This window comes from Nelusetta ayraudi, unplaced genomic scaffold (assembly GCF_046127955.1).
Source record: "Nelusetta ayraudi isolate G7.1 ecotype Tasmania unplaced genomic scaffold, CSIRO-AGI_Nayr_v1 ptg000011l, whole genome shotgun sequence".
Taxonomy (NCBI): domain Eukaryota; kingdom Metazoa; phylum Chordata; class Actinopteri; order Tetraodontiformes; family Monacanthidae; genus Nelusetta; species Nelusetta ayraudi.
Window position 1 is genome coordinate 25,367,288 of NW_027466061.1, and position 9,185 is coordinate 25,376,472.

A 9,185-nucleotide genomic window follows, 5' to 3' on the forward strand; every position below is an offset into this window, starting at 1 on the left:
AACTGAGTGTCCTTCAGCAGCAGAGAGATCTGATTGTGTCTGTTTTGCATTGTCTTCTCCATGACACTCTGGGGAAGAAGAGAAAATAGGGTCACGAGATGAAGCAAACCAAACAAAAAAACATGCGGTAATGTCAAGTCATCAGACAATTGAAATTCCAAGATGAAGCTGTTTCTGACCAGTGAGAAGAGCAGCCAGAAGAATCCACAGCCAGTGTTCCATCTCCACAACAAGGTTAACTCTGAAGAGAAAGTAGCTGATGATCAACACTGAGTGGGACACTTGTTCTCCTCACAACAGCACCACTGCTGAAGTTCTGACTGCAAGTGTGCTGGAACACAGTGCAGATGTAGCGCAGTGCCCATTGAATAAGGGCGCCCTCTAGTGGAGACGAAGTGTCAACTTCAGCAGTGTCAGCTGAATCTGTATCTTCTCTGCTCTCTGAGGCCTTCTTGAACTCTGAAGAAGACAATTCATCAGAACATGTTTGTGTAGCTCATGACTTGACCAGTGAGGAATAAGGAAGTTAATTTGAGGAGGACAAAACTTTTGCAGACTTTATTCATGTTTCCATCATCCTGATAGTGCCTGTAAGTTCAGCATGCCCTCCTGCCCCTTGAAATGTGCTGAAACAACTGATGTCAATAAATCCTCCTAGTTTATGAGGTCAGCCTTTAGTCTGTATTAGTCTGGCTATGTCTTTGAGAGTGTGACCTCATCCTTTTATGGTGGATCTATGTGACTGTTTCTATCAAGCTCCTCCTCCTCGTCCAAAAGCCTGTGGCAATCTTTGTCAGTGAGTGCTTGCAGATGAACCTCAGAAGTAGTGAGACTTGTTTAATTTACTGGTTGATCATGTGGATTCTTTACTCACTTTAATAAAAGCATTTAACACTTCCACCTTGTACTTGCATTAGAGACATTTCCTAGTGTTGTAGGTTAGTTTAAGGAGTTTGGTTTAGAGGGCGTTTTTTGTCTCTTTTATTCAGTGGCGAGAGTGCATGTCTAGGCCTTCAGTGATGTTGTTCTTCAACTCAACGAGTGCTTATCCGAGAACAGGACACATACACTTCAAGTTCAGCATAAAGGCTCTGACCCCTCCCACCCACTAAAAAAACATTTGCAGCCAAACTCAAATCTTTAAGGATATTGTCAGATATTTGTTGTCAAATCAAAAACAAAGCTAGGTTTTCCCCCAATGTCATCCACCCCAAAGACCTTCTAAATGGCTTTGGTGTCACAGACTCAATATGTGGGGTTCACACTACAGACATGCTTGACATTTTCACTGACATCCAGTTGTTTATTTCTATGCATTTAGTAAATTCAACCCACCTTTGTTTTTCAACATGGAAACACAAAGGAACAGCCACTGGAACCAGATCTCAGCTGTTCAATCAGAATGTGTTAACCTCTGTCTCCTGGATGTAGCTGTATTTGCTGCAGAGGTTTTTGTACAGCGTTCAGCTGTTTCCTGTCACTGTGGGCCTCAGAGCACAGTAGTACACAGCAGAGTCAGACGGCTGAAGCTTCTGGATCGTCAGAGGAACTGATCTGGAGTTTTCATCCAGTCTTGATGAAAATCTCTCCTCAAACTCTTTCTCTGTCTTTCCTTTGTCACCATAGTTGTACTGACTGAGGATGAATATGGGTTTTTCATTTCCATCCTGTTTGTACCAGAAGAAAATTGGGGTAGAAGAACTGGTCTTATATGTACAGTTGATTGTGACTGAGTGTCCTTCAGTAGCAGTGCGGTCTGTTTTTGGCTGTTCCACCCTGTCTTGTCCTTGACACTCTGGGGAAGAAGAGAAGATGGAGAGCAAGAAATGAGCCAATGAAGAACATCCTCAAACAGTCGAAAGACCAAACAGTCACTTGGTCTTTTCAAGGAAAAAAAAAACCTCCCTCACCAGCAGCAAACATGAAGATCATCCACAGGAAGAAGAGCTGCATGGCTTCCACCTGGACTGACTGAGAGAATGAAGAGAAGACAACTGCTGTTCAGCTCCACCAGGCAGTCCTTCATATTCAGCTCTATAGCTCCGCCTCTTCCTTTGCTCAGTGGAGGCTGCTGCATCACCATCACCATCACCAATATCAGTGGTCAGGTGCTCAGCAGATGGATGGAGATCTTTGTGAGCAACTTCTTCCAGCTGTGTAAACTCTGTGTTTCCATGCCATCAGGTCTTGTTTTTTGTTTCTATACCTTCAGTCAAGTTTTTGTTCGCTATTTTACGCCTTTCTGGTCATGTTTTTATCTTCAGAGTTATTTAGTTTTTTCAACCTTTGATGTTTTCTTCCTCATCAATGTCTTTGGGTTCCTGAGGCCTCATAGACCATCGAATAGCCACATCTGTTTTTTTCAGCAGCAGACCCAAAACCAGTGCACTCTGGTGTTTTAGTGTCGTTGGACCACCAATTCTTTGACCTGTGCGCAGCACTTTGGTGAGCAGTGTTGACTCAAATCTTTTTTATCAGTCAGAGTGGAAGTGAATCTGATCGAGGCCCCAAACTTCTGTCCATCTTTGGTCCAGGGGGTCTTAACTGGTCCCACCAGGGCCCAGAAGCAGAGCCACTAGTTATTTGGCTGACTGTCATGTGATCATGCTAATGACCACTTTAATTTCCCCCCATTTCAGTGAGTGTGAACTATTTTCCTCTACAAATGTGAATTAACATGCTTCAGTTGAGTCTGATCTGAGTTCAGTTCACCTCAATTCCAATCAGTGATTCACGTTCCTGTGTGCAGAGCTGCTGCTGACTGGCTGCTGTGCGAAGCCTCCAACAGTTCATATCAGAAAGAAGCTGTGGTTTCAATCCCACTTCCCTCCTCTTTGAAGAGTCATCAGATATCAGTCTCCAGCTTTTTGTACAGCCTCTCCAACACTTCACTTCACTGTGTGTCTGTATGCACAGTAGTAGAGAGCTGTGTCTGCCAGACTGAGGCTTCTGATGATCAGCTCAGTTTCTGTTAATGATGCTCTGGAGTCAAAACGCTTGTCGGGAATGTTTTCTGAACGATTCCATTCTCCTGCACCTTTGCCAAGTATGAACTGAGGAGCCTGCAGGTCAGAGGGCTGTTTGTACCACTCAAAATAGGCATAGTCATATCTTGTCTTAAACCGACACTTGAGTGTGACATTTTCTCCTTCTCTTCCACTGACTCTGTCTTCTAGTGGAGATAGTTGGCATTCAGCTTCTTGTCCTGATGAAGCAGAGGAAAGAAACAATCAGACACACAGTTGATCATTTCGTGAGAGATGACGGCAGAAACATCAGGTTACTGAAATAGTTATTAAATAATTGGAAACTGTTGAGAAATTAAGCTGTTTCTGACCAGTGAGAAGAGCAGCGAGAAGAATCCACAGCCAGTGTTCCATCGCCACAACAAGGTTGAAATCCACAGGATAAAGTAGCTGATGATCAACACTTAGTGGGACACTTGTGCTCCTCACACCAGCACGTCTTACTGCCAGAGTGCTGGAACACAGTGCAGAAGTTTTGAAATACCTACTCTTTGACTCCCACCATCCACTAGAACACAAACTGGGCGTGGTCAGAACATTCTCCCCATCACATATGTCTCCCTTCAAAAACACATCAAGAATTCAATGAAAATATATGCCAATCCAAACTGGGTCTTCATCAAGTCCACCACGGAACGAAGAATAAACTCCTTGTTTGATGGAGCCATTTTGTAACATTGCCCTGTTAACCTGTACATACTGCTGATTTCTCTGGTTGTCACTTCAGGTTTGCCCAGTTTTTAGTTTAGTTTTAATTTTTAGTTTTACTGCTGTGATGCAGTTCTTTGCTGCCTGACTTAAAATGGGTGCTGTCACTGTGAGAGTCGTGCTCTTTGGCTTCTCTGATGCTTCAACACCATCAACAGGAGGATAGAGGACTCATCAGTGACTCTGTAAACTGGTGTCCACAGAACCACATGCTCTAGAAGATTAATAAAATCATGAAGGATAGCAATGATTTCTGAGGGAATCTTTTACTTCCCACTGCACTGAATAGGCAAAAGTTGAATATTTAAGGCTCCCACCTTGAGACTGGAACTAATTCTATGGGTCTTTTTTTGTAATTTGTTGCCCATCCTTCCTAACACGCACACTGTTGCATTGCTGCTGTAATTGGAGAGTTTCCCCACTGTGAGATATCAAAATTCTTGGTTTGTCTTTAACCACTGATGGGGATTGAAGATGCAGGAATGAAGAGGAGATAAAAGTAAAAACAAACTAACAAACAACACACAACACAGTGAAAGTCACATCATCATCCACAATCAAGTTTATCAGTGTGGGGCTGGATGAATATGGGTTGGTTGTTTCCGTCCTGTTTGTACCAGAACAAGGTATATGTTGTAGTACTGGTCTGATATTTGCAGCTGAGTTTAACTGAGTGTCCTTCAGTAGCATTGAGATGTGCCGGTGATCCACACTGTCTTCTCCTTGACACTCTGGGGCAAGAAGAGAAAATGGAGAGGAAGAGATAAAGCAATCACATCACATCATCAGACAATTGAAATTCCAAAGTTCAACTGTTTCTGACCAGCGAGAGGAGCAGCCAGAAGAATCCACAGCCAGTGTTCCATCTCCACAACAAGGTTGAAATCCAGAGGAGAAAGTAGCTGATGATCAACTCTGAGTGGGACACTTGCTCTCCTCACAGCAGCAGCACTTCCTACTGCCTCAGTATTGGAACACAGTGCAGCGCCTACTGGATAATGGTGCCCTCTGGTGGAGGACAAGTATCAACTCCAGCACAACGTTTACGTTTTGTTTTTGTTTTTTTGTTTGACTTAATTGACTTTGTAACCTCAAGATTACAAACTGGAAACTCAACTTTAACATTTCATTGCCCTAAAATATTGTCTGAGAATTCATCTTGTTAGAAGAACAGAGCAGCCACTTGTACCAGTTCTCGCCTCTTAAATCAGACTGGTGTGGGCCTCCCTCTAGTGGGTGTTGCAGTGTGCTGCGCTGTATTGGCTCCAGAGGTTTTTGTACAGCGTTCAGCTGTTTCCTGTCACTGTGGGCTGCAGCGCACAGTAGTACACAGCAGAGTCAGACGGCTGAAGCTTCTGGATCGTCAGAGGAACTGATCTGGAGTTGGAATCCAGACTGGATGAAAATCTCTCCTGAAAGTCTTTCTCTGGCTTTCCTCCTGGACCGTAGTTGGAGTGCTTCAGGATGAATATGGGTTTGTTGTTTCCAGCCTGTTTGTACCAGAACAAAGTATATGTGCTAGCAGTATTGATCTGATATTTGCAGCTGAGTGTAGCTGAGTGTCCTTCAGTATCAGTGAGATGTGGTGCTGGCTGTTCCACACTGTCTTGTCCTTGACTCTCTGTTGAAAAAGAGAAGATGGAGATTAAGAGTTGAACCAATAAAAGACAATCACTGAAATGACATCATCAGACAATTGAAATTGTAAAAAATTGCAAGATGAAGCTGTATTTTTTTGTTTGTTTGTTTGTTTGTTTACCAGCGAAAAGAGCAGCGAGAAGAATCCACAGCCAGTGTTCCATCGTCACAACAGGATTGAACTCCAGAGCAGAAAGTAGCTGATGATCAACACTGAGTGGGACTGTAGTTCTCCTCACAGCAGTGTTGAAGTATTTCCGTGCATGCTGGATAATGGTGCCCTCTAGTGGAGGTCAAGTGTTGACTACAGTTTGTGTTTTTGTACAGCGACTGTGCTGTCACTGTGGGCTTCACAGCACAGTAGTACAGAGCAGAGTCTGTCACTGCACCAGAGGACACCTGAAGATTCACCTGCTTGTCTCCAGACACTGTCGCTGACAATCTGGAGGTTTTCTTTGGTTGTTTTCCATAGTGAGAGATGAGGAATTATGGTGGTTCTCCAGGATGTTGTCAGTACCAGAAGAAATAATCACCCGCATCTGCAGCTTTGTGGTACGTGTAGGAGAGAGTGAAAGTGGAGCCTTCTACACTGGACTCTTGTGTTTTGACCAGAGTCAGTTCTTCACAGCTGACACCTGAAGAAACACATAAATTGTAACTTGTTGCTCATCTTGTCCACCATAAACTCTTGTGTTGCTGCTATAACTGTTGATTTTCCCACTGTGAGATATTAAAAGTCTTGTATCGTCTTGTCTTTGACCACTAATTGGTAGCAAAGATGGAGGAGTGAAGAGGACAGAACAGAACACAAAACGCAAAAAAGTGAAATTCCATTCACCACCCACAATACATTTTCAGTGGGGGTCCTCTGCTGGAGATGGGGAGTACTGCGCAGTGTTTGCTGCAGAGGTTTTTGTACAGCGTACAGCTGTTTACACTCACTGTGGGCTTCAGAGCACAGTAGTACACAGCAGAGTCAGATGGCTGAAGCTTCTGGATCGTCAGAGGAACTGATCTGGAGTTTTCATTCAGTTCTGATGAAAATCTCTCCTCAAACTCTTTCTCTGTCTGTCCTGCTTTGCTGTATTTGTTGTGCTTCAGGATTAACGTGGGTCTGTTGTTTCCATCCTGTTTGTACCAGAACAAAGTGTATGAAGATATATCACTGATCTGATATGTACAGTTGAGTGTGACTGAGTGTCCTTCATTAGCAGTGTCAGGTGTTGGTGGCTGATAAACACTGTCTTCTCCTCGACACTCTGGGAAAGAAGAGAATATTGAGGGCAAGAGATTAACCATTGAAGACCACCCACTGGAGGAGAACACTCTGTCTTTTAAGGCGTAATAACAATCTTAATGTCGTTGAGTCAAAGTTCTCTCACCCGCAGCAAACATGAAGATCATCCACAGGAAGAAGAGCTGCATGGCTTCCACCTGGACTGACTGAATGAAGAGAAGACAGCTGCTGTTCAGCTCCACCAGGAAGCCCTTCATATTCAGCTCTTTAGCTCCGCCTCTTCCTGTACTCAGTGGAGGCTGCTGCATCACCACCACCATCTTCATCTGATCTTACTGATCAGGTGCTCAGCAGATCGATGGAGATCTTAAATGCATATTATTATTTTTTTGAAGAATTGTGAGCAACTTCTTCCTGATGCCTGAACTCTGTGTTCATGCCATCAGGTTTTGTTTTTTGTTTCAATACCTTCAGTCAACTTTTTTTTCGCTATTTTGTGCATTTCTGGTCATGTTGTGATCTTCAGAGTGAATTAGTGTTTTCAACTTTTGACAACGTTGTTTACCTCGTCCTTGTCTTTGAGTTCATGAGGCCTCATAGACCTGCGATCAGCCATGTCTGGTCTTTCTCAGCAGCAGACCCAAAAATTGTGCACTCTTCAACCACTCCACGTCACAGCCACCGCTGAACGTCTTGCTTTGTCATGGGAGCAGATTTTTCTGGCTCAAAATCTTTTCAAGGTTCTTTGTATTGTTATGCTTTGAGCTGTGATGGGTTCTCTGGTTTGACTTAATAATGGATCTCCATAATCTTCAAGGTGGAAGTTGGTCTGAACGAGGCCTCAAACTTCTGTCCATCTTTGGCCCAGGGGGTCTTAACTGGTTCCACCAGGGCCCAGAAGCAGAGCCACTAGTTTTTCGACTTACAGTTATGTGATCATGCTGATGACCACTTTAATTTCTCTAATTTTTCGATGACAGTGTGTGTGAACTGTTTGCATCTGCAAATGTGCACAAACATGATTCAGTTGAATCTGATTTGAGTTCAGTTCACCTCACTTCAGCGACACACCTTCCTGTGTGCAGAGCTGCTGCTGACTGGCTGCTATGTGAAGCCTCCAACAGTTCATATCAGAATGAAGCTGTGGTTTCAATCCCACTTCCCTCCTCTTTGAAGAGTCATCAGATATCAGTCTCCAGGTTTTTGTACAGCCTCTCCAACACTTCACATCACTGTGCTTCTGCACAGTAGTAGAGAGCTGTGTCTTCCAGTCTGAGGCTGTTGATGATCAGCTCAGTTTCTGTTACTGATGCTCTGGTGCCAAAACGCTTGTCAGGAATATTTTCCAAATCACTCCATCCTCCTGCACCTTTGCCAAGGATGAACTGAGGAGCCTGCAGGTCAGAGGGCTGTTTGTACCACTCAAAATAGGCATAATTGTTGCTTGTCTCATACCGACACCTGAGTGTGACACTTTCTCCTACTCTTCCACTGACTCTGTCTTGGACAGGAGAGATCTGGCCTTCAGCTGCTGGTCCTGAAGAAGCAGAGGAAAAAAGCAATCAGACACACAAAGTTGATCTTTTTGTGAGAGATGATGGCAGACACATCAGGTAATTGAAAAAGGTATAAATATTATTGGAAAATGTTCAGAAATGTAGCTGTCTGACCAGCGAGAAGAGCAGCGAGAAGAATCCACAGCCGGTGTTCCATCTCCACAACAAGGCTGAAATCCAGAGGAGAAAGTAGCTGATGATCAACACTGAGTGGGACACTGGTTCTCCTCACAGCAGCAGCACTTCTTACTGCCACAGTGCTGGAACAAAGTGCACAAGTAGTGCTATGACTACTGGATAATGGTGCCCTCTAGTGGAGCCGAAGAGTCAAGACAATCGTAGTGTCAGCTTGTGTTTTTGTACAGCGACTGTGGGTTTGTTGTCACTGTGGGCTTCACAGCACAGTAGTACAGAGCAGAGTCTGTCACTGCAGCAGAGGACACCTGAAGATCCACCTGCTTGTCTCCAGACACTGTTGCTGACAGTCTGGTATCTATCTTGTTTTGTGTTCCATAGCGAGAAATGAGTAACTCCGGTGGTTCTCCTGGATATTGTCGGTACCAGAAGAAATTATCCCCATCAGATACACTTGTGTGGTATGTGTAGGAGATAGTGAAAGGGGAGCCTACACTGGACTCTTGTGTTTTGACCTGAGTCCGTTCTTCACAGCTGACACCTGAAGAAAAGACATGAAAGTGTTCCAAACATGAAGGTCAACATGCCTCAGTTGGCAGTATTTTGAAAGAGTGTTTTGCTGTATAATCCACTGTACCTGTGATGAAGAGCAGGATGGTGAAGCAAAGGAAACAGTATACCAGTGGCAGCATATTGAACAAAGGTAATGTTGCTGCTGTATTGAAATTTGGTGAAACTGGAAGTTCCTCTGTCTTCCCCTGCTGAGGGAGATCTTTGCTCCTCCCTCAGTCTCTCGGTCTTCACTGCTCTCTGTGGTGCCTGAAGGTAACGTGGCGACAATCAAGTAGAAGAGTGAGAGTACAACCCTGGAGAACACTGTAGGAT

The 9,185-nt window shown here is 44.1% G+C and overlaps 1 protein-coding gene across 1 annotated transcript; it reads right to left on the reverse strand.

Annotated features, from left to right (window-relative positions):
* Positions 1 to 1,949: 1,949 nt before the first annotated feature.
* Positions 1,950 to 4,600, reverse strand: LOC142884310 (uncharacterized). Its single transcript, XM_076019822.1, has 5 exons — positions 4,548 to 4,600; positions 4,290 to 4,465; positions 3,795 to 3,874; positions 3,338 to 3,605; positions 1,950 to 3,205 (listed from the first exon to the last, which is right to left on the reverse strand). The coding sequence occupies exons 1-5, from the start codon at positions 4,598 to 4,600 to the stop codon at positions 2,889 to 2,891; spliced, it is 894 nt and encodes a 297-aa protein (XP_075875937.1). The 3' UTR covers positions 1,950 to 2,888.
* Between the last annotated feature and the right edge of the window lie 4,585 nt (positions 4,601 to 9,185).

Bases quoted from the DNA above. Each gene is read 5' to 3' on its own strand.
- LOC142884310 (XM_076019822.1), bottom strand. From the start codon at position 4,600: ATGGAACACTGGCTGTGGATTCTTCTGGCTGCTCCTCTCGCTGGTCAG. The intron at 4,466-4,547 runs GTTGAACTTTGG...TTCTTGCCCCAG, and splicing joins CCTCTCGCTGGTCAGAAACA to AGTGTCAAGGAGAAGACAGT. The intron at 3,206-3,337 runs GTCAGAAACAGC...CTGCTTCATCAG, and splicing joins TCTCGCTGCTCTTCTCACTG to GACAAGAAGCTGAATGCCAA.